At 39.6% G+C, this 25,712-nt stretch overlaps 1 protein-coding gene across 1 annotated transcript in view; it reads right to left on the reverse strand.

Annotated features, from left to right (window-relative positions):
- The window catches only part of LOC133979451 (leucine-rich repeat transmembrane neuronal protein 4), a 41,384-nt gene extending 17,816 nt beyond the window's left edge, over positions 1-23,568 (reverse strand). Inside the window, exons 1-2 of the mRNA XM_062417962.1 lie at positions 23,538-23,568; positions 21,561-23,101 (exon numbers count right to left, since the gene is read on the reverse strand). Of these exons, the coding sequence (XP_062273946.1) occupies positions 21,561-23,101; positions 23,538-23,568 (1,572 nt within the window). The remainder of the gene's footprint in view (positions 1-21,560; positions 23,102-23,537) is intronic.
- Between the last annotated feature and the right edge of the window lie 2,144 nt (positions 23,569-25,712).

Consider the following 25,712-nt stretch of genomic DNA (forward strand, 5'->3'; position numbering starts at 1 on the left):
GGAAATGCAAGTAATGTGATGAATGAAGAGTTTATTTATTGCATGGTAATTACTGTTGGAGCAGAGTGTTACTAGCTTGCTTTAGATGACAGTAATGTTTGCTAGTTTAATAAATCGCAAGAGATAACGTCAGATACTTCCACCTTAAATTCATTAGGGAAAGTTGAAAAAACTATTAAGGTGTTTATGGATTAACTTATAAAATAATATTGAGAAAAACACTTTTTCTTTTAAGTGTGCTGCTGCATGAACCATCTATTATCTGCCTCAAGAAACCAGGCATAATGTAATATTGTTATTGAAATCTTAGTCTAATTAGCCAACGTTAGCCCTACTTGTATGAGTCAATTAAAATGCCTTTCCTTTTCCATCGCCTTGTCTAATTAATAGTTACAGGCCTTTGTATTTTCATTATTGATTAGTGTTAAATGTACAGCAAACAGCATGCATCATTTGCGAGAAGTGCTCATTGAATACATGTTTGTGCATGAATGCTAGGTTTAATTACTCTTGCTGTTTGTGTTAAGAATATTTTAGGCTATAATGTGGTGCTTTTATTTGCTGGGTTTCACTATCAGCAGCCTTTATATCTATATAATGTAATACCCAGTGGTCACATACACTCTTATACTCTACATATACTCTTCACTTTCAGACACCTTATCCACCCGTAGCTCCTTCCAGTGATGTAGCATGAAGTTGTCCTGTCCCTTCCACCTCAGCACATCTGAGCAATGTAGCATCAGACATCTACAAAAAGGCTGCACCAATATACCCCACTGACTGGCCATCTGCTTCAACTGATAAGCTAAGAAAATAGTTTGTCCTCAGATTACCATATTAAATCAAAAACGGTTCACGTTTCCAAAGACGAGAGAAGGTGTCAGCACGACTATTCCAATAGAGTTTTAGTCGATGGAGAAAAAGATCCAAGAAGCTGAATGTAATCAAAAAAGAATGAGAATGTGCTGCTTCTGCTGCGAAATGTGTTCTCCAAGAGATTTCAAATTGAATAGAGAAGGACAAGGAGATTGGAAAAATGCAAGCCACTTGCTCAAGAGCCATGAAAATAGCCAGGAACACCATGCACATGTCAACATGGAAGCAATTGAAGGTCAGTCTTGCAAAGGGGCTCACAAAAGATAAGCAAAAGATGGCAATTGCTAAAGGCTGAGAGAAACAGGCGGCGTGAAGTTCTTAGTAGATTGGTGGCAATAATTCAGTCTTAGATGAAAGAAACAAGGCTTTAAGGGGTTCCAGAGACACCACATTAAACAAACCAGACAATGGCAATTCTCTCAAAGAGTTGGAGCTTATGGCCAAATTTGATCCAGTAATGAAGCAGCATGTTGGTAAGGTGGAAAGTGGATATGGCAGTCAAACACATTATTTTGGCAAAAGAACACAAAATGAACTGACTGCCTCATCAGTGCAAAAATGCTGGAAAAATAGTGGAAGAGATCAAAACATCAAAGTATTTCTCCATTATTTTGATTGCACCCCTGATCTGAGTCATAAGGAACAGCTCTCTGTCATTGTCCGGATTGTGTTATTAGAAGACATAACTCAAATTATAGAACATTTCATGGGCTTTCATGTGGCAGAGGAGTCAACAGGGGAAAGTTTGTCATCTCTCATCTTCAAAAAGCTAGAGGAGCTTAACATCCCCTTGAGGACTGCAGAGGACAGTCCTATGACAATGGCGCCAACATGAAAGAAAAGAAAAAAGGTGTTCAGGCTAAGCTGCTTCAACAGAACTCAAGAGCCTTTCTTGTCCTATGTGGTGCCTGCTTTAAATATGGTGGTAGCTGATGCTACTAAGATCTCACAGATGCCACTGGCTACTTTTGATATTTGATGAAATTATTCAAACCCTTCTCAGCCTCCCCCATAGATCCCCCTGAAACATGTCAAAACCACCATGAAATCATGGTCAGAGACAAAATGGAAAAACAGAGTAAAAAACATTCAAGCAGTGAGGTACTAGGCTGGGCGAGTCAGAGAGGCTCTTCTGGAGGTGAGGGATTTCCCTCACCTCCAGAAGACCTGCAGAAGACTGCAGACCCTGTGGTGAAAGTTGTAGCCCAAGCCCACCTTTCTGTTTGCAAACTCATATGGTCTGTTGTCCTCAATAAGATCCAGCATGTGAGTGAACTGATGTAGTCACCCTCCATTCAACTAGATTGTGACTGTTGACTTACTGAAAAAAAACAAAGATTCCCTCTCCTGCTCCAGAAACACTGAATATGCATAGTTGAACTGCAGAGGAGATGTGTGAGGGAATGAAGGTGGAGACTGTACTCTAACAAAAGCGGCTAGAAACCACAAAAAGGCACTTTGGTTATGAGTCTCCAGATAAGCCTGTTGGTGATGCACTTTGTAAAAATGGAAACCACATTTTCTGATGTGTTAGTGGATACAGCCCTCTCTTCATTTAATGAGAGATTTCAGGACCTTGGAGAGGTGAAGGACAGATTTGGATTGCTCCTCAACTTTCCCAACACGTCAAAATAAGAGGTGCTAGAGCCCTGTCATCCCCTGAGCACTGCTCCAACCCGTGATGGACAGCTAGATATTGATGGGAGAAATCGTGCTGTGTAAAGTTTTCCACATTTTCTATCAAAAAACATGACAAACATGGAACTCTTCACCTTCCTGCATGAGAAGAAGCTGACAGAAATTGACCTCAATATGTGGTTAGCTCTGTGAATTTCTACCACTCTTCCTGTCACAGTGACTGCTGCTGAAAGAAGCTTCTCTAAGCTCGAACTCATTAAACCAACCTCTACAATATTGAAAGGACATCTAAATAACTAGGGACAGGAGATGCAACAGCTATAATCTCTAAATGCAGAACATCAGTTACTGCAGCTCATTTGTAACAAGCTGAAGTTGTACTATGTTAATTTGCACTGTCCCTAACAAATAAACTAAATCTAAACTAAAACATATATTGCAGGTACTATATGAGTTCCAGTTTTGTGAAACTCACCACAACTATTTCATTTTACGCTGCTGAGGTTAAATTTGAAATACTACATTTCCTTTGTGATGCAAATAAACTAAAAATGTTGTAATTTGAATGTGCAAAAATGTAAATGTATTCGGATCATGTCAGTCTCAATCCAGTGGAGCTATTAGCATAAACATTATGAGCTAAGACATTACATACATCACTTTAGGATACATCGACTGGGATGGCATGACTCCCTCTTTAAACAGCAAGTAACCAGGCATCCATCAAGTGCTCAGACAACAGATTTCTGTCAAGGCAGATTCATTTCTAAAGCTAACCCTTACTTGTATTGTTGTTGCTGTGCTGCATGGAAGGCAAAATAGTTTTATAAATAAGTTATAGATGAACTTTTCTTTTTGCCTTGGTGGAGATGCTATGGTTGTGAGGTCACCAAAATCAATTCAATTAAGAAACCTCAGAAACCCTCAGATGGTGGGAGAGTCAGAATCTCAAAATTACTATATTGATGATACAAATTTCTAGTCATGCCTATTTATTATCACAATGTGCCTTCACAATAATGTAAGCCCCGTCTATCAAGGTCTCTGACTCATTTTTCTGCCAGAGTCTCTGACATCTTTTTTAATGTCTGCACTCCAAAAACAATTCTAAAAGCTTCAAGGCTCAATCCTGGCTCATGAGTCATCTTAGGCTTTACTCATTTGGCATGTCCCTACATTCTTGATATCAATCACTTCTGAAAGACTAATTAGTCCAGTGGTCTTGGCTCTAACTGAACTACAGTATAATCAGCAAAGGTGAATGGTACAAACAATCTAAACTGATTTCTGTTTTCTTAGGTCACAATTTATACAGTCTAAGTCGAAGGCATTTCTGATGTTGTTATACATTTGTCAAGATTAGTCCCAATAGGACACAGCCGTGCAAGACACAAGGTGGGACATGTTATTATAGAGACTCTTGGGATGGTTATGTTTGTCTATTTATTGGTCAATTTACTATTTAGGTTCAGACTGAAATATCTAGAAAGTACTGAGTGGATTGAAATGAAATTTTGTACACTCATGGGCCACAGACAACTATGAATGGTCTGCCATGACATTTGAAGAAGACATGCATGACACACTCAGGATGAACTGTTAAAACTCTGGTGGTTCAATATCGTTTCAGACGCTTGTTGGAACACCTGTTTATGACCAAATACTAGCAAAACTAATGACATTCAGCCTCAGCTGTACTTCGTGTTAGATTGCTAATAAACTAAACCAAAAGGATGATCACCAAATAATATCTGCTTAAAATCGGCATTGTCAGATTGTGCAAGTTAGCCTGTTGACATTTAGAGCTCAGAGAACAGCTGTAGTACTCGCGCAATTTTTTTGATGATAAATCTTGATAAAACTCATGTCTTACAGGGCACTATAAAATGTCATCATTTAAACAAAAATTGCTTATATTACATAAAACTTTAGTTTAGCCTGTAAAATATTTGAATTTATGAATATATTAATATTTATGAATATGTGTGAATTAACTTCTGGCAGGAGAAAGTGACACCATGTCTACATCAAAGGGATCATATTATGAAAAACTCACTTTTTCAGTGCTTGTGTGTATACATTTGGGTCTCTCATGTGCCAAGTGAAAACTGTGAACTAAAATCACAATGTCAGTTTGGTGTGGACCGGTGGGCTCTGTTCTCTTGTGACTCCACAAGCCATTCAGATTTGATGGCCCCTCTTACATCACATTGGGCTAAGCTAAGCTCAGGGCGAAAAATGTGTGCTTATCGCAGGGCTGGATCAGGGGACAGGGCTGCTTCTTGCCAACAGACAGCTGCTGAGGCCTGGCAAGCTCTGCAGGAGGGAATCGTAGCAGAGCCAAGGTGTATTTTTTAAACTTCTGGGATTAAGTGAATTTATCTTTAATCTCGCCTCTCAACCCAAGTAACACCTGAGTCACACACCACTTCAGCTGCTGTCATCCATAATAAACATCTTTAATTCTGGTGAGTTTATATCATTTTAAAGTTATACAGTATAGCTCTGATTGATCTGTACTCCTTAAAAAAACTCCTTTCAAATTTTTAAAAAGTTGTTTGCTTGTTGTCGTGAATTTTAAAAACCAACATGCCTCCAGACCAGGCGTTTCAGCTCATTTATGCAAATACTTCTGTTCACAGTAAAAAGGCCAAAACAGCTATTTCTCCTCCTACTGGGCATATAGTGACTCCTACTGTATGTCGACAAGGACGGGGTTTCTCGCTCACTTCCAACAGCACTATCCAACTGTGTTTGAATGGTTGCCCTACTTAGATACAGTGCTTTTTCCTTTGTTTTTTTAATAAAAAAGAACTACTGCCCTCTGCATGTGTGATAGACTACTTCACTTTAATGACTGAGCTGTATGACTAAATGCCGGAACAACAAGAGCTGATGGTTAGTACAGGGCTGCTTCATCTTTCAGACAGTGCAGGCATTTGGATTCCATTTCACCGTAACCAACATTATTCAGTACATTCCTTGTACAAAGGCTTGTAAACAATATACAATAACATTCAACGCATTTTCATATTCTGTTGATTCTCACAAAATTATTTAATTGAATTTGTACATAAACTTGTGTTTTTGAACCTGGATTTCATAATGCATCAATCAAGATCATATTCAGAAGCAATTTATCCACATTACATTTATATATTCTGTCAAAAGTGCATCACCGGCAACCACATTATGCTTTCAACTTCCTGTGCTTTACAACATACTAATGCACTTAACCTGGACAGAACTACCTTTCCACAATGGCAGTAAACATCTGTTTTCTTTGTGCTACATTGTTAGACTCATCCATGTCCAATGGCTGGAGCAAATCCCAGTGTGCATTGGGCGGAAAACAGGGAAACTAGAGACATGCCTCTAGTCCATTGCACACACACACACACACACACACACACACGCACACACACACACACACACACGGACAGTCACACTCTCAGCCACACTTAATGTACAGTATGAACAATTTGTAGTCATCAATGCATGTGGCATGGTTTGAGGTGTTAGTGTGGGTGTAATGAGTGTTTATGATGAGATCTATGTTTGCAGTATGTAGTGTATAATATCAGTAAGGCATTTACACGTGTGAATAACTCATCTTCCACAAGAAGCACCAGTTTAGAGTTAGGTAATATATCAGTGTTATATTCATATCATGATATGACATTAGATATCCATATCTCCCAGCATTAGGCTACACAGCCGTATATGTTAAATATTAGAGAGTGATGTTGGGTGTTAACTCTCTTGTTTGTTTTACTGCAGTGTTCTTATCTCAACAGATCAGGCACTGAGTCAAACACAAATGTCGACATAGTAATACTAACTCACAACGCAGGAAATTCCTTGTGTGCTAAATAATGTCAATGGCAAAGGCTGAAGTCTCCATAAAGCATGTATCTAAAAATGCACACAGTCTAGGTATGATTTCATTTGTTGTAACTGTATTTGAATCATAGATTGCACTAGATTGATTTACGCAAGTGTTGAGAAAAGAGGACTCCAGTAGGAGGCTCATGCTGCTCTGATTCAGCTGGATGTGTGAATGGGCAGCTGTTTGCTTAAGTGCAAAACATACCAGCCTGTTATTAATATGAAACAGCACAACAAGGGCTGTGTCTAAAATCACTGCATAATTACTATATGGTACAGTGCACTACATTTACTACCCAACATCTGATTGGAGTGTTTTAACTTTCAGTGTGAACTTTCTGCATGATATAGGGCATTCTCACCATAAAACAGAAAAAAATCCATGGCACACACAATGATTTCTGATAACAATCCTACAGTGCAAATTACAGATATGTGATACTACACTTGTCAGTGATGACATACTGAGTGTGTATTATATCAGGGATGATAGGTGAGCAAATGCAGGAGTGATTTTCATACACAGACAAAGTTTACATTCTCCTAGTAGTAAAAAATGACAATGCAGTTTGATGATATAAAAATACAAAATACAGTGCCATCAAAATAAATTGCTTAATTTTTTCCTGAATCCAGCACAGGAATGGTAGTCATCACTACAAAAGAATGTAAATACGTACACACTGAATGGCTACTGCTGAAAGTGGAGATGAAAAAATAGTATAAAAAACTAGGGCTGATTTAATGAAAACGTTAAGAATTCTAACTTTCATATGAAAAACAAAGTCTACACATTCTTTGTATTTTTGTCCCTCTTTTACTGAAATAATGGTAAGTGCTGTTGTTGGGAGGTTACAGGCAGAGTTATGTTAAAGCGACTAAAAGCATTTTGTCAAGTTAAAGAAATAGCTGAGCCCTGAAGCTTCAAATTTACTGCTTGATCTTTGTTCTAGCCCTCAGCTATAAGGGACCAAATCATCGTCATTACTGACACAAGCGGCCAAATGAGATTCCTTCGCTGAGGCGCTGGGCTCACTTTGCATAATAGGGTGAGAAGTTCAATGATCAGAGTGGAGCTCAGTGTCTCGCCGCTGCTCTGCCATGTTGAGAAAGCCAGCTGAGTTTTTTTAGGAACCTGATAACTTGCACCATTGATTTCCGTAAATAGGGCCCATGGTTGTTGGCTTCCACATAAGCAATGATTAATGGAAGTAATTTTGAGATGTCAGGAAGTTCAACTTTGAGAATTTCTTCCCTCCAATTCCTCAGTAATACCAGTTTAAGCACGTTTTCTCTTCTCTTTATGGATACTCAGAAATTCAGGGTCATAATTAAGTACTGTAAATTATTTAATATTAGAATTGGTATTACAACACGCATGGTAATAGAAGTTCTTAAAACCACAAAATAGCGCCGATATAATTGGTAGAAAAACCCCCCACTTTGAATATATATGGTTTTTAATAACTCCTCTGTGTAAAGTGGGCCTTGATGCACTTATTGTAATCTAACTGGAACCTTCATAATTGACTGGAGGAGGCTTATCTGAGTGTAACCAGGAGTAACATAACTATACATTTAACCAAGGCCGAAATTCATGAGTCTGTAAAAATCTCTTCATTCAGCATCTTTCAAGTACATTAACAGGAACATGTTTAGTTTGTCAGCTAACCCTTTTGCCAACACACAAGCTTTAGGGGCTGCTTCAGGGCCTTCTCCAGTATCTGTTGCAGTAATTGTCACCGAATTGGAAAAGGCCACCGCCAACCGCCTCACTCGGAAATTGCTGTCAAGCTGTACATGATGAAGGATTTATTCATAATTTCCACAATGAAAGAAAACCCCCTTGTTTCTTTTCACTTTGCAATTATTACCACTGTGCCCACCTCACACAGCTCTTTGGTAATGAATGTAAGTAACAGCGTGAATGTGTGCACTGCATGTGGGTGGGTGTGTGTGTGAGTAAGCTGTAGAGAGAAATCAAGGCATGCAGCAGTGTGTGTATGTAACTTGTGGGTTGACATGATGCGGAGTCAAGTAAATGCTGCGGCACATGGCGATTGATATCAGCGGTCTTGTTTTCTGCTCACTTGAGATATTTAAATGTATGACGCCCCTTTCTCGATTATTTCAACTGTGTTGTGGCACCGAAATGTCAAGTTTGAGCAAGAAGAGGTTATTTCACAAAGTGTTGTGCTGTATCACTGCAACAGACTAAATGTGGTTGGAAAAACATTACCACTAAAAATGCATGGTGGGCTATAAAATGATCTGCAGGGGAAAATAGCTTCTATCATTGATTCCATAATATCTTTAGCAAGGCATTACAGTCTGAATTAAGCTGCTTTAATATGATGGACTACATTTGCCATCTTAAAGTGGTCCAATTTGCTTGATCAGCTTTGACAGTAGACCACAAAATCAGGTTTGGGTCAAAAGAAGCACACACAAAAAAAGCAAAGCAACACGGCTGTAAATCCACTGCAATGGAGAACAGTGTCTGTACAATACTTCTAAATCATTACAGAAAAGAAAAACGGTTTGACAGGTGGGTGGAAAAAAGAAGAAAAAAAAGGCTACATCTGGTGCAACAGAAACACATGACCTCTCAGTTCTGCCACTGCAACGTGCTCACACCTCTGTGCTCTATGGAAATGGAGATTGACTAAGATCCAAGAGTCGCCAAAAACAGGGAGGTTTCAGTAATGTCAAACATGCATGGGCTGCAAGATCAATACAAAGTCCTGATCTCCAATTGATGAAATGCCTCTCCTGCTGGCTCCAGGGATAATCTCACCCACTGATTTATCTCTGGTAGGAATGCTGTGCAGAACATGCAGTATCCCTTCACTCTGTTCTTACATCCTTTTGTTTTACTTGTGTTTTGAAATGTTTCTTATATTAGAATTTGATTGAATTAAACACATGAATCACATATATATGGGAGAAAGAAAGGAAAAGAAAAAAGACAGCATTAGTAATTTGTTAGAATGGCCAAAAAAGATAAACATACTGTGCTTAGAATAATAACTTGTGTCTGATAGGATTTACCACAAAAGCAAAAACATGTACTCCTCACTCATTTAAAAATCCAGAATCTATGAATATGCAAATATTTTTCATTTGCAGAGGATTGATTATGCGTAATGTTACACTGTCGGATGTTCATATTAAATGTGGCCAAAGTGTCAAATAAGGAGGTAAACATATGTAGAAGTAACCCCTGTGAGAAAAAAGCACTGACTACGCTACTTTCAACATGAGCTGAAGCTGTTTCCACTTGTACTATTCCTACCTTCATTATTTCTAATTGATCCACTAAACAAAGAATATCAAATATTTCAATATGTTGTTGTGTCAACTGGCTTTAATGCTGCAAACGAAGCTCTGATAACACATTTCACTTCTTAAAAATTCTTTATTTAGTCATTTAAAAGCTTTTAATACGTAGCAGTAAAGCAAGGAAATGTTGGGTTTGCATCAGTGGTAACTTAACATGACCCTGACACAGTGGGCTCCTGAGGGGGGGGGGGGCTTACAGTGACAGGAGCTTAAAACTGCCTGTTAGAGACGGAGGCTGATCTGAGGGGCTGCAAATAGGCCTAGTATAAGATAAAAGATGAGTTTTTTTAACTGTGAATCATGCAAAGCTACTCTAGTGGAGTCCCAGAATGAATATATAAAGCTGGAAATGAGCCCAGTAGATCCCCTTTAAAAAGTTTAACTGTTGGACATGAGATGTCTTCTACTTCACTATAAAGTCCATTCTCAGTGTTTGTGCACTGAAGGCTTCAAGTTTCTTTCTCAACTTATTGGATCACGTTTAGCTCTAAACTAGTTATGATGTCACAAATCATGCTCATAGGCCCACGCTTCAAACTTCCGATGATCGCAGAAAAACTTTCAGCCTTAGGCAGATAAATGTGAGAACAAACTCTGCACATACATCATTCTGCACAGTGAAGCTCAAACATCCAACTGAAGAAACTATAAGCACATTTAAGTTTTACTGACAAGGACTGTGATTTGCGACGTTTCTGTGAGGCACTGATAAATGGTGTTGTTCTACCAATAGTTAGTTGGAAAATTTTGGAAAGCAAACAAATAAGTATTTGTTGTCATTTAGTTAGGAGAACACACACACTAAAGCAGTCAAAAACAGTTTAGCTACAACTCACTGTTCATTTTTGGAAAGTATAAGTAATAATGTCTTTCGACTACTTTGTTTAACGTGTGACTAATTTGACAACACTTAATTGGTTGTATTAATTGCATTATTTATTAATGGGAAGAAAAAATGGACGACATGGATAAATAATGACTTCACCTCAGCACCAAGTTCCCTGCTCTCAATATTCTCAATATAATCTACCAACATTAAAACCAAAATAGAATTTTTACATCAATATGTAATTCTCAAGTTAATTTGATTGCAGAATAATGTCAGGAGAAATAATGAGCTCATCTCCAAGAAAATTGGCTAATTCTGCTGCTCTCTTGTGTGTTTATTTCCTGAGTCCCTTGTGATGATTTCCTGCTCAATGCCCTGTGCTTACAGTTTCACAAATGCCTTCTTTCTGAACATTAAGACTCAAGAGTGTTAAGAAAATCAACAAATCTCAGATTCTGCTAATAGCTAGTTGCATTTGTGTTTGTGTACTGTCTACAAGTTGCATGTTTTTTTTGCCTGTTTATTTTTTAACTGAGAAAACATGGCTAGAGGACACTGTGGGTGAAAGAAAAAAAACATTGCACACAAACATGGAGTAGGGGTACCTGGGGGATAGAGAGTTGAAGGGAAAACAACCTGACCTCAGCAAAGGTATGTATAAATTTTGCTCAGTCAGAGCACATATAATCCTGACAGGATGATCTGACCCACATTCTGTATTCTGCAGATAGTTTTGTTTTTATTTTATGTGAATGACCAAATTCAGTATAATTTCTCCCAGCATGGAGTAAAAATTTAGGTAAAATATTGCCTCATGTCTGCTCACTTAAATCCCGAAAGCGCTTTAAATTTTAAGCACTGAGACCCCCCGCTGATCAGAGTGTATTACATGCCTTTCAGATGGAAGCAAGTGAAAATATTCTGCTGGAACAAAGGGCTGACCTATTTGTCAGATTTGAAAAGGATACATTGGCACCCAGAGTGAAAACAGAGAGATGAATACCTCCTCTCCCTGCACCTGTGCACAATACATGTCACGACAAATTATACGCCGGCAAATATTCAAACATCTCTCTACTACAGCACTCATTGTCATTTTCACACAGAAATGATGTGTGACACTGGCAGCATTTCATTCCTTCAGTCAATTTGCTCAGATTGCTGGAAAAGCTCTTCGAATGATTAAAAATTCAACAATAAGATTTAGAAGTTAGTTGATGTCTTTGGGGAATTAGGCTGTTTCTTACCACTGCTACAAGCTGTATAGCACTAGGGATGTCACTGTCTGTCTGTCTGTTCACCTACTGGTCGATCACTTTAGTCCACACTGACATGAACAAAATGTTGTTAGGGTATGAGTTCTGCTCAGGGTCAGGTAACACACATAAAGGTTGTGTAATAGGTTTAAAAAAAAAGAGAGAAAAAAAGAGAAAATTCATGGGTACGGGCACCAGTAAAAGTGAACTAAATGCGGATGGGTAGCAGATGAGAACGAAAAAGAGAAGTTAGAATTGAAAATGATTACAACATTAGTATGCATTTATTGTTAGGTGTGTGCGCACCAGCATGTGTGAATGTCTTTGAGTGTGCAGTACTGCCCTTCTTGCAGAAAATAGATTATGATTGCGCAACAAGTAAGATTAAAGCAATTTGTGTTTAATCATGGGTCGGGCCACAGGTGTTATATTTTCGGGTATGGGCGGGTCTGGACTTGACAAGGAGATAATTGCAAGTAACATGTCGGTTTCAATACTGAGCTTTGCAGGTGCATACAGGCTAGTTTGGATTGCCATGAAATTTCACAGAGACATTCACGTTCACCAGAAAATGAAGCCTACTTGATCCCCCTGACTTCTCCACTAGTGCCATCAGTTTCCACTAAAATATCTCAACATCCACTTGATGGATTGTTACATTTGTATCCCCTGACTTTTCATTTAACTGGTCAAAACATTTCACTTGTCCAGGATACTTGCAAGACTAATGTAGGGCTGCAAATAATGATTATTATCATTACCGATTCATCTGTTTATTATTTTCTTAATTATTGATTAGTCGTTTGATCTACAAAATGTCAGAAAATGGTGAAAAATGATCACTTTCCTGAGTTCAAGATGTAACCTAAAATGTTCAGATATATAGATATCTAGATATTTTCTTTAAATTTCTTTTCTTTAAAAAATAACCTCAGCTGTGGCTCAGGAGGTAGAGCAGGTCCATTAATCGGAAGATCAGTGGTTCGATTTCCGGCTTCTCCAATCCGCATTGTTGAAGCGTCCTTATGCAAGATACCCAACCGAAATTGGTACCGAAGGCTGTGCCATCAGTGTGTGAATATGCTGGTGAATGCATTAGACCCTCTTGAGCAGGAACCTTGCATGGCAGTCTGCCATCAGCATATGATTGTGTGTCTGAATGGGTGAATGTGGCTCGTAGTGTAAAAGCCCTTTGAGTGGTCAGAAGACTAGAGAGGCGCCATACAAATGCAGTCCATTTACTCAAAGCGAATAATCGATTATCAAAATAGTTGACGATAAATGTCTCTTGATTGACTACTCAATTAAATCGTTGCGGCTCTAGACTAATGACATCTCCTTCAGCCTCAGCTCAGCTGTACTTTGTGTTTAGTGCTAATTAACTAATGTTACTGTGCACAGACCAAACTGAGATGGTGTGGGAACACGGATAACACGGTGAACATTATACCTCGCCGTGTGTCTTGCTTGTGCCACAGCAGATGCCATTTTGAAAGTTTAATGAAGGATGGAGGCACTGGCAAAAGTATTAGATGTTAAGCTTTTGATCCTACAGTAGTGCCACAGACCAGTTTTGCATTGTAGATAAACTGTTTCTGACCACTATGTCAAGGAAAATTCGGATGATAAAAAACAAGCTTTTATGTGACTCATAAATACTATATAAAGTTTTCACAAAGTGGTATTTTTGACAAATTATTCCAGCAGGTTATTGAAGGTTAGAGGGTCATGACCTGTCCTGACCCAATGTGTTGGCGGTCCTGCTAACATTGTCATTGTGGGTGTGTTAGCATGCATTTTTCAGCAGTACCTATATAGATCACACAAATGTAAGAAGAACATCACCGCCACTAGTGAGTAACAGAAATGTCTTGAGTTATGTTTATTTTGGGGAAATCTCCTCCCACACACACACATGCACACACACACACACACACACACACACACACACACACACACACACACACACACACACACACACACACACACACACACACACACACACACACACACACACACACATACAACTGCCTGACAGGCATTTGACAATAACTGGAGGAGAAATTGGCAGAGATGCTGCATCATTCTCAGTTTGTGCTGACTGACTTACCATTTTGTCCCCTCAGACAGACTGAGACACTGTACCAACATGATGAAGGGGTTTTAGTTTCTGGGGAAATCACAAAACTATTCTTAAGGTAGACGGCAACATTACATCAAAATCCTTCCCAGCGGAGAAACATAAAGGAAACTGTACTGCGGTGTCTAAGACTTTATGCAGAGCAGGGTGGAGATACAAATTTTAGCCCACCAACTGTGTGAGTGGGACACATGCGATATGCCGAATCAACAGTTCATTTTTCTTGTAAATATCCCTTTAAAGTTGTGTTGCAGAGAATAAATGTGACACAGTAAGCAGGACTACAGCATCTCAGTCACATTAACTTAATAACCCCAATTAAATGAATCATAATAAAATGAAGGGCTAAACAGGCAGTAACTGCTTCGAGCTGAGCTGAGAAATTAACGTGGCTGCTGCGGCCATGAAACAGCATAAAATGTTATGTCTAATATTTTCATGTTATATTATTCATTCTGTCTGCGGTGCCGACTTTTCATAAAGTGGTTCTGTAGATAAGCTGTCAAATCCCATTAAAGCAGAAGTATCACTGATTGAGCGAGCGGAGGCTTAAACTGAGGGAATCCAGGGCATTTGATTACTGATTGATAGATATACCATAATAATAAGACATTCGATATGGGATTCAGATTTTCCACAAGTTATTAGAAATTTACTGACTCCGGCAAACAGTTTTTTCAAGGAAAACACTCCTCTGAACTCCCAAAGAACTGAAATCTCTCCTTTGTTCTTCAGCTCAAACTCAGATGGAAGACTTAATGGAAAAATCCACCCTTGGATACACTTACACTGTTATGTATCATCAATCTGTGATGCTCAGTGCATGCCAGAAGTGATTTTGCAATGAGGTGACATAAATTATTTTTTTGGTACCCAACTTCCTTCAACTTGCCACACCTGCTTCGACTCCAAGTTAGTGATTCCGTGCATTTCCGTGAATGCCTTTCAACAGGAGAGTGAAGAGCGAGCTTGTTGCGTTCAGCTCTACATGTTGCCTCAGAGAGAGGGACTATATACAGCGACAGTGATGGTATATAGTGGGAGTAAAGTCACACCCCTCACTCAAACCACAGACTATCATGTAGCTGCATTGCATTGTGGTCTATTGAGGCGGCTGTCAGAGGAGAAATTGGTTTCTCTGCCTCTTCTATAGTGCATTTCTCCCTTATGATGGATTGTCGAATGCCGGTGTAAAATTGTGAGCCAATCTTTCAGAGTGTCTGACACCAAAACTAGATGTTCACCCCTGAAGTTATAGCCAACTGGAAATGTCGCAGTGGATGAGACATCTACAAATAACAAAATCAGTCATGAGAAGCAAGGTACATCTCCCAAGAGCAGAGCATGTAAATTGTTTTAGGATGTAAATCCTTTGGGTTATCTGTATTAATGGTTCAAATAAAACTGGAAATTGATATTTTAGACTTCAGACTTCTGTTGACTGTCCATCTATAATAGTTTAGGTAGTTATTTTAACCCAAACTATGATCTTTCCCATCATTTTAGTCCCTAATCCTAACCAAATCTAAAAGCCCCCCTACCAACACACACAAAAATATACATCCCCTCTTGTTCCTACAGTTGGATACTTGAGATTCACTGTGCAGAATGATGTATGTGTGAGTTTGACACTAGAAGACTATTTTCTCATTCATCTGCTTAAAGTGTGCTCATTGAAAATCTGAATTTAAGAGGTGAGTCCATGGGCATGACTTGTGACCTCACAACAAGTTTGGAAGCCAATCGTAGCGTAGTCCAATATTCAACTTACACAAGAGTGATGAACTTTTAAAATGAAATATATTTGCATATTCATAGATTCTTCTTCAATTTTTAATGAGAAAGAAGACATAGATGGCATTTTAAGGGTTTGAACGCTGTAATTATACTTTTTTTGTGTGTGTGGAAAAACCATATCAGACACACATTATTATTATTCCACGCTGAGTATTTCTTATATGTTTTAATACAGTACATGTCTGGAGGGGATCTTTAACAATAGCTGTGTGAGATCATAAAAAAGTGATTTGTAACAGTTTTGGAAAGCACAGACACATGATCTGTCCTGCTGATATGTGGCATCAGATCAGAAAATGATTATATGTGTGTTTCTGCAGGGGGATTATAAATGATGCTTCTTGATGTTTAATTTGGAGGACTTTTTTTTTTTTTTAAATATCATCCAGCTGATTATTGAAATCAATTGTTTTCACTGCCTGGAGTGTCATATTTTCACTATCAGAGGGAGTCTCCATTTAAAAAGGTTAAATTTGCACAAAATTGGTTTCAACTGATTCTTCATTTCCTGACCAAACCGGCCTTGAAAACCCAAAAGAGAAATTTAACATCACATTAAATATTCATCATGGCTTATGTGTGGCTGCAGGAGCGGAAGGCCACTGGAGATTGTATGATGTGAGAGGATGAATCATTTGGATTTATCTCTGTGGTCTTTTTTTTAACCCCCCTTTCTACCCAAATTGGCAGAAAATGTTTTTTAATTCCACTTCATAAATTAGTCTCTGGTGTTTTTACACACTTATACAGAAAACTCCTAACTGGGGCTGACTCATCTGATTTGTTTATAACAGACGAGCTAATTTGATCTCAAGTCTTAAGTGAAGGACTAGGTTATCGTACAATATCAAGTGCATATCGGAGTTAATGATGTTGTCAATCAGTGCTGACCTCAATTTAAAACCGAGGTTTGAAGGTTAACGAATCAATGACTTTCATTTATTTTTCCTCAGCTGTAAAATGTTTCTTTAGTGATCTACCTGCGACTATCACTCGTCTGGCTCCTGTGAGCGACTGCAATGATCAATCAGAGACACAAGCAGCAGTTCATTGTGTATGTTCTGTAAATAAGTACATCTAACCCAGAGTGAAATTCAATATTGTCTGAGTCGAAGCGTGGAGGGACAACCTCATATTTTCCACCTGTGCCAGATTAAGCTATTAGCAGGCTGGGGCATGTACTATTAGTAAATCATAATGAGGATAATTAAATCATGAAAACATCAATAGGATAAAAGGAGAAATGCTGAGGTGAATTATTATGGAACGGCTGAACACCAGTCTTCATTTTAACAAGCCATTTTAGATTACAGGCTATTATTGCACAGAGATCTTGTGCGCCTCTACTCACTGCTAAGTTTGTTAAATGTATTCCACCTCCTCACCAGAGCAGACATCACACCTCCAAGAGGAACATCTGTCAAAAGTCTGAATCATACATATCTCGGAGTGTGTTTGTTTGGGGGAGATCTCACCCCACGCACTAAGCAGCCTGATAGGTGCTTACCACCACAGATAGGTCTGAGGTCTGATTATGTGCATTTGTGCTAATGAATCCCACTGCCATGTTTAAACTCAGCTTGAAATCGCAGCCTTGACTGGAATGAGGGGGAGTCTACAGTATGAATTCAGCTATGAACTGTGTGTGTCAGATACACCTTAGACTTTTAGTCTGTCGTCAACATAACTGGAGACTGTGTTGAGTTAGTAAAAATTTCCATTTAGGTTTGCTGCATTTATGACTGACAGAAAAGCAAGAAAGAGCCAAAATTTGAATTATGTAACACAGGACCTGTTGCCACGATGAGCAATTGATTTGGCTTGTATGCAGCATGAATATGAATTTAAATTACCATGAGAGAGAAAAAAAAGCACATTTCCATAGTTACATACATGTGTTTTCTTGAATCCCATCCCCAGTGTAACAAAACACCTTGAGCGAGTGATGTGCTTGATCATACACGGAAACACTCTACATTATAGCCATTTTTTTATATCACCACTTACAGAATGACAAGTGATGCATGACACTGAAAAATGATGTTGTGTAACAGCCATTACAAAGAGCTCAGGCAGATGAGAGTTAAGTATTAGCCAATTCACTTAAAAGGCTGTTTCTTTCTGCATTTTGCTGCAGTTGAGTTTGACTAAAGCCCCATTTTTCACAAAATTATCAGGTATGATAAAAGCTAAGTGGTCTACTTCTGTGGATTCATGGATCATTGCCAGTAAGTCTCGCTTGCAGTTACAGTAATTTCCGATGTTCACTTTGGACACTATGTTAGATGCCGCCAAACAAGACGACCAAGCAAAATTAGAATTAATGACAGCATTTTTTATGGATAACAAAAAATGCAAATGATGTAATTTGTCTTTTTTGTGACTAGAGACATAGTAGTATGTTATTGCATCGTCATTAATAAGTGCTGAAAAGTTTCACAAATAAGTGCTGTCTCATGGCTGTAAGAAAAAAAAAAGACATCTTTTTTTTTTTAAAGGCTATTCTTCTCATGTGGATAACCTTTATTTGGCAAGCCAACAACAAATATTGAAAACTGTCAAGTTCCCTTCACATGATGGGAGCCTGCCTTCTGTGGATTTACGCACAGATGAAGCACAAGCTGCCATCTTGGCAAGTTGAGGCAGTGTATTCTCATTGGTGATAATCTTTGTTTCTTATTCCTGAAATTTTAAAGACAGCTAGGGCTTATATTATGGTGCTTGAATATCCAAAAAATGTTTGCTAAATAAAATGTACCCACAGCTTCAAGATTTGTGCAAAGCAAACACTGATTGGATCCATAGGAGACATTCATTTTTAATATAACCAGGAGGGGGACACAGTTAGCCACATTCTGCGTGCAAATGCAGGAAAAACTGAAAGCAATTTAATGGATGATTAAGGCTTGTTCTGGCCTAAATTATTACTTCAAAATCTAGGTTGTTCATCTGAGTGTTAGCATTTCAATTCTTCTGACCCTCTCAGCCCGGAAAATTAGTTAAGTTGAAAATAGTAATTACTTTTAGTTAAAGTAAACACTGAATACTGCAGTTTGTATACAGCATTTGTATCAGTCAGAGCTGCACTAGCAGTGGCGCACCTTCCTTTCCCCTCATGTGCCCTCTCACAGCCCACTTTAATTATCTGTGAGCAGGATCTCACCTTGTTAATGCTTGCAAATTCTGCCCAACACAAGAATCGCCTTTGGCTGAAACTGGGATTTTCACCATATTATTCTCAACTAACGTTGCAGGGGGTGATCTGTGGGTGGACGACAACTACAACAACTACAACTACAACTACTGTGAGCCCAAAAGTGGATGGCTTACAAGAAAGAGAGGATTTAAAAAAAATAAATAATGTGCCACAGTAAGACCATGGAACTACGCAGTTCAAAGTGTTCATCAAAATTCACACTTGGTGAGTTCAGTTTGCAGTGATGAGGCCAACCTGCTGAACTGTGCTGGAGGAAATCTACGGAAACAAATTAACTCCAAGTCTTTTGGTCTGGGCATGTGCAGAAGATAACAGGCTTCAATTACAAAGCTCTCTCTCCTAATTGAAACTGCAGCTAATAGCTTAAGTGCTCGCTATCTGGGATAACTAAAATAATGTGCAGGGGGCTCAGGGGGTTGGGGCATTTACAGTATGGTTTTGACTGTGGGTTTGAACCCTGGAGCAGCCTCGGATACACCATCTCTCTCACTTTCATCTTCCTTGACACTCTCCACTTTGTGCCATTCAATAAAAGTCGAAAGCCTTCTCATATATCAGAAGAGATGGTGCTGCACTGCCTGTATTGTGATGCAAACAGCCCTGGCCACTATCACTACACATGATGGGCTTCTTGTGCTGCAACCTGTACCAAATTCTGATGCAAGTAACATGGCCAATAAACATCATACTCTCTGATAAAAAAATGATATTTTCCTGTTACTGAGTATTGCAGTAAAGTGAAAGTGTAAATCTTGTCTTGAATGTGCGTAAAAAGCTGGCTGTGTTTGAGGAAGCCTCCTGCTGTTCTGTGTTCTTACTTTGCATCGCAGTGTTTGGCACGAAACGTAACACACAAAGAAGGAGAAAAAAAATCCCATTACATTTTTAACAACTCGGGCTGCTCCCTTGAGCTGTAGAGGGCAAGGAATAACAAAGCTGAGGGAAGTCTCGGCTCCTTACCTCTGATGGGCTATTAGTTATTCTAGCTAGCAGAAGCCCCATTAGGTCTGCCATTTAATGCTCCCACGCCACATTCTCACATGAAAGCTACAAGATTGATAAGCCGGTCATCTCACCTCAAGCTTCCCTTGCATTTGAGAAATGCTCTGCCACAGATAATCTGACAAAGAGCTGATTTAGCTACCTGTGTACCTCATCGAATGTGACAATACAGAAAACAAAGGTACATATTTGTGCTAGCCTCTCAAGTGACTTCAGTAAAGGACACAGGAAGAATGCGAGTAGTACAGCAATAGTACAATCGAGTACGGCGGCGCTTTTGACTTAAAACATTATAAAATGATTTATAGGGTCCATGCGGAATATAGGAAATGAGCTGTGTAGCAGTGTGAGATAAAACTTCATCTCTGAGCTGCGCTGACAGATACAATGGAGGAGAAAGACGTCTCCTGTACTCCGCGGCATGTCTGGTTAGTTCGACAAAAAGGTGCAGCTAAGATTCCAGTGACACTACATTTTCCCAACACAACACGACCTGTTAATCACACTTAACCATGCTGCCAAGTATAAAAAAAAAGCTGCCGGACAAAGAAAGACATATGGCTAACATTAGAGGGGGAAAAAAGAGATCACAGGCAAAGAAGTGCCTAATTAAGCATGAGTAAATTGATTTCTGTCAAGGCTTTCTGTCACAATCTGTCTGTGCCACACAGCGCTTCGGGGTCAGTCGTGTCCAGCTTTATGATGAGAATCTCAATTTGAACTCTTTGGACAGAAGTTTCAGCTTGTGCAGACTACACAAGCTGATGTTTCTGAGATCAAACAGGCAAAAAAAATAGCATAATGCAGTTTGAAAACAAAGATGTGCATTAGTACACAAAAGCCAGACAGAAATCGAGCCCAAATGCATAATTTATCTTTTATTTGGCTGCGGGCCTTTATTAGTGTTCCTCAGCCTGCGGTGGCTGTTTGAACTTTGTGAATTAAACTAATGAGTAAAACATTAAGTACTCCTTTGCTAGAGGCAGAAAAGGAGAATGGGATATATGATCAGCTGGTATGATTGTAAATATTTACATGTTTAATACAGTAGAAAACAAATATCAAGACTCACACGATGGTGCATTTGCCACGACATCTGTTGTAGCAAACACACAGGATAGGAGAGAGGACCACCTGCACAGTGACTTGATCTAATACATTTTTATCATCCCATTCTGGACAGCAAGTCATTTGTGAATAAATAACAGGCTGGCTGATGATACACAACTTCATCAATTTGCTCTTTTTACGTCAGGACTGAAAGATGAACCTACTTTGTGTCTAATGTATCTTACTGTATGTAGGTTTTGCACTTCATCTTTGTGAATGGGACCCGTGAAGAGGAGCTGCCACTGGAGTTTCAGTTAATGGGAATCATATTTTAGCAATACACCTGCATGATTCAGCTGGGTAATCATATGGAACTGAACAAACCCAGCGTATTGAAAAACAAGTCACCATGCACTGACCTTTACTTCCTTATCCCCAAAACAAACAACACCACAGATTGTTAGAAAATTTACCTCTCATGCCTCGCAGTGGAAATGGATTTTTGGAGGGCAACGGTCATACCTCGCATTCCCTGGAGCCTGAGATGGTGTATGTGTAAGGTCCTGTCCCATTCACCAGCACATCCATAGTCTCTGAGTGTGAGGGCTTGTAGTCCACATAGTACTCTTGCAGTGGTGAATTAAAGGAGCGCTCTGTCTCCCGTGCCTTTTTCTGCCGCTTTTTAACCGCAGAGCGCTGCTGAAGCTGTTTGATACTACTGGGATAGCGCTTCCATGAGACATAGATAACCAGCAGAATTATAGCCACAGATAAGAGGAGGGCCACGCTACCAGCTATGATCTTGTGGAAGGACACATACTCAGTGTCTGGCAAGGGGATGGTGGGGGAGGCCTCGGAAGGAGTGGGGGAGGCTGTCCTGTTCCAGATCAGCTTCTTATCCACTACAAACAGAGTGGGAAGAGGGAGCCGCTCAGGTTGAGATGCAGGAGTGAGGGGCGATGTTGTTGAGGGAATGGGGGTCGGTGTTGCTGTACAGATGTTATAAGTCTCCAACACATCGGTCACTTTCTCTCCTTGTGCCTCCTTAGGGCCGGTACAAATCATTGTGGTTTCCTTGTTACCCTTGAAGGCCTTGAGCCAGGCAACAAGGGGACATATGTTGGGGTTACAGTACCACAAATTACCAGCCAGACTGATGGTGGTGAGGGAGATCCAAGTTTCCAACGTCTGCTGTGACACATTGATGAGTTTGTTGGAGTCCAGATTTAGAGTCTGGAGATTTGGGAGGCATTGAAATGTACTCGGATCCAACACCTGGAGTTCATTTCCCGAGAGGTCCAACTTTTGCAATGAAGTCCACATCCACGGCAGACCCTGCGTTAGAAGTTTGATACGGTTCCATTGCAAATAGAGCGCCCTCAGGTTAGTCAGGCGGGGGAAATGAGCAAAATTTATCTTTGAAAACTGGTTGTGCTCCAAATGAAGCTCGATGAGTTTAAGGAGCCCTGCGAAGGCGTTACGTGTGAGGCTCCGTAGCCTGTTGTAGCCGATGTCAAGAAACTCCAGGTTGCGACAATCAAGGAAAATTCGCATTGGAACAGTTTTTAAAGAGTTTGATCTCAAGTGTAAACTCAGTAGTTTACGTAAACCCAGGAACTGATTAGGCTGGAGAACCTGCAGTTTATTGTAGGAGAGGTCAAGATTACGTAAATTTGGGACATCATGGAAAGTGTTGTTTTTTAGGAGTGTGATTTTATTCGAGCTGAGAATCAGTTCTTTCAGCCTCCGTATCCCATGGAAAGCCTGGCCGTCCACAGCATTGATGTAATTGTGGTCGAGGTACAGCCACACTAGTTGACTCAGGCCTGCAAACTGGTGGGCTCTGAGGTTCACCAGGCTGTTGTATCGCAAAGAAAGGCCCTGTGTGCCAACAGACACATTGTTTGGCACGTCACGGAAGGCATTTGATTCGCAGTATATTATTTTCCCATCACATCTACAGCTCTGGGGGCAGGGACGCTCACGGATGCTGTTTGGAGCAGCAAGCAGCCAGGCAGGCACTACCACTGTGAATACAAGCCATCTGAAAAGCACAGGAAGTCCTGCAGACACACAGAGAAGTGAAAGACTTGAGAGCAGAAAAAACGGAATGAATATACAGACTTGATAGAATCAAACTGAATAAAATAAAAATGGAAATTAAACTGAATCAAGGAAGCAAACATTTTTAACCCATACTGTGTTCTGAGACATTTATTAACAGGGGGAGGTTTCTTTTACATGAAGCCTACTTCATTTGCATCCCTGTGTTAATGACACATCTAGAGACACTTACATGCATTATCACAGTCAAAGTCATGTTGAGACACGGAAAAGATAAACCTCCGCCAGATCCCCCAGCCTGCAGTCATCATTCATGAGCCGCAGGGGGCAAAAACACCAGCAACATTAGCTTTGAGTGAATTGTAATTAGGAAAACGACTAAAGACTTTGCGCATTAAAGGTGGCTAAGAGTGCCTCGCAGAACAGTGAACATACCCATATTTGCGCGGTGTCGGCTCCTCCTCATGTTTAGGGCTCTCTGTTGCATGCGTCCCAGGTCCACATAGACTCACTCGGCGTTTTGTCCAAATAGTTGGACACGCACCCAGGACGCCCGTCTACACGGAAAATATACGCACGTTGCGTTGCAGCCAGATTCCCCTTTTGCGCACAGCCTCACACCTGTCGGAGATGTGAGTAGCTCCAGAAGGTGTGCATCAACCTATGTCTGTAGTTTCCTACGTTACCGCACAACATGAGCTTGGTTTTGCATATTACTGACTCCCACCTCATAGAAGGACAGATGGATAGAGGCACTCAAGCCTGTAGCCTCATGAGAATGACATTGTTGAGCTCGTGTTTGGGGGCGGCAATAAATACGTCTTAAACACCGAGTCGCCAATTGTTGAATCTAGGTTAAGTGGGAAGAGAAAAAAAGAGACTGGAAACCGATCAAGTAAAGAAACGTGAGACAAACTGTGGTCCAAACCCGATAAGTTAAATGTATCCTGATTCAGATGTGGACAGCGGAGGGAAAAGGCGCAGTCTTCTGTGGATTAGACCCGTTGACCGTGGCATCAAGAATAAATCAGTTGTATAGCAACAGGAATGATGTTGGTGGAGGATTATACTGAGCTCACTGGTGCTCCTTTTAGGATTTGAGATGCCCTCTCCTGGCCACTGAGTGACTCTCCGGAGCCCAAATTAAAATAGACTTCATTGTTCTCATGAGCAGAGCCTGCATATCAATTAAAGTCGAGGAATGGGAAGTCTGTTGGCTGTGCATTCAGATGTTTGTGACACTTTTAAACAACCTATTAACATTTAAGATGAATACCATTCTGTTTGTAAGCTGCAATTAAAATTTCTTGGAAGAAATGTAACTTCTGTGACCTATTTCTTAGTGTCAAAAATAAGAGTACCCATTATACAGACTGGTCTCATTCAGTGTTATACGTCAAATATGTTATAGCAAAATTTTTACTGCTGCGTTAATATTTAAGGAGCCTTTGGATGCTGCAGCTGGTTGGGGTCAAGCTGATATTACTTTAATTTAGGCAATTTAATGCTTCATATTTTAGAAGCTCATCATGTGTTTAATGGTAAAAGCTTATTATGCAAAGGAAATGCCAACAGCTGTTAAATATATGTAGTTGAGTAAAAAGTTCAATATTTCCTATGAAATATGAAACTTAAAAATTTGGATCAACTGGGAATACTCAAGTAAGTGTCAAATAAGAAATGAACCATTTCCATGCCCTTTATAGGTCTCTCCAATTACTGCAGATTGATCCAAATAGATAATTTTCCATAAAATAAAATGGCTTATTTTATACAAGCATTATGTATATATTTCTATAAAATTGATGTATTTATATTTTAAGTTATTTGTGAGCACACTCTTATGAAATCCTACCGGGAATACTAAACAGATCTTCATTTCTTCTTTTGATTAGCAGTGTAGGTATGGCACCCACAGGAAAACAACAGATGTGCTCCAAAGCATGTGTATGCTGGTTTGTTTTTAAATGTTATATTGAAGTTTGTGTGAGGGGGGAAAACAACACAGTGGGCATTTTTTCACAACCCATTGTCGCACACTGACACTGAAATGCATCATGCATAAACAAAGGATGCTCTGAAGGCCTCATAATGGGACTTTGAGTTGGGGTCAAAGTCATCACTTCTAATGGGTCCCTCTGCCCCTGTACTTAATGAGTAACGTAATTACTGGTAATGGACATTAATGAACGTTTGAGCTCAAATTGCAGATAGTTTGTGACAAAGAAATCGGTGGAAACAAAAATAAAACTGATGCATAGCACATCAGCGACAGTCACGAATTTAATTTATATTGTTGGATCAATCAGCTTATTGGAGTTGAAGGACAGGGCAGGAACCTACACACACACACACACACACACACACACTAAAGGTAAGCTGAAAGTTGGCAAAACAGTACAATGTACACAACTTTTAACGCATATTTCCATATTTTCACACATTTGTCTGTATTGTACCACTGCTGGTACAATTTTCACCATGCCTGTGTAACACTGCTGCACATTCACAGATGTCAGTCAAGTCTATACTGTACATTTCATGTAACCTCATGTAACCTCATACTTGTCACAACATCAAAAAGCTTAATGATGCTTTGAAAAAATCAAA

The sequence above is a fragment of the Scomber scombrus genome, chromosome 4, assembly GCF_963691925.1.
Source record: "Scomber scombrus chromosome 4, fScoSco1.1, whole genome shotgun sequence".
In the NCBI taxonomy this organism is placed as follows: Eukaryota; Metazoa; Chordata; class Actinopteri; order Scombriformes; family Scombridae; genus Scomber; species Scomber scombrus.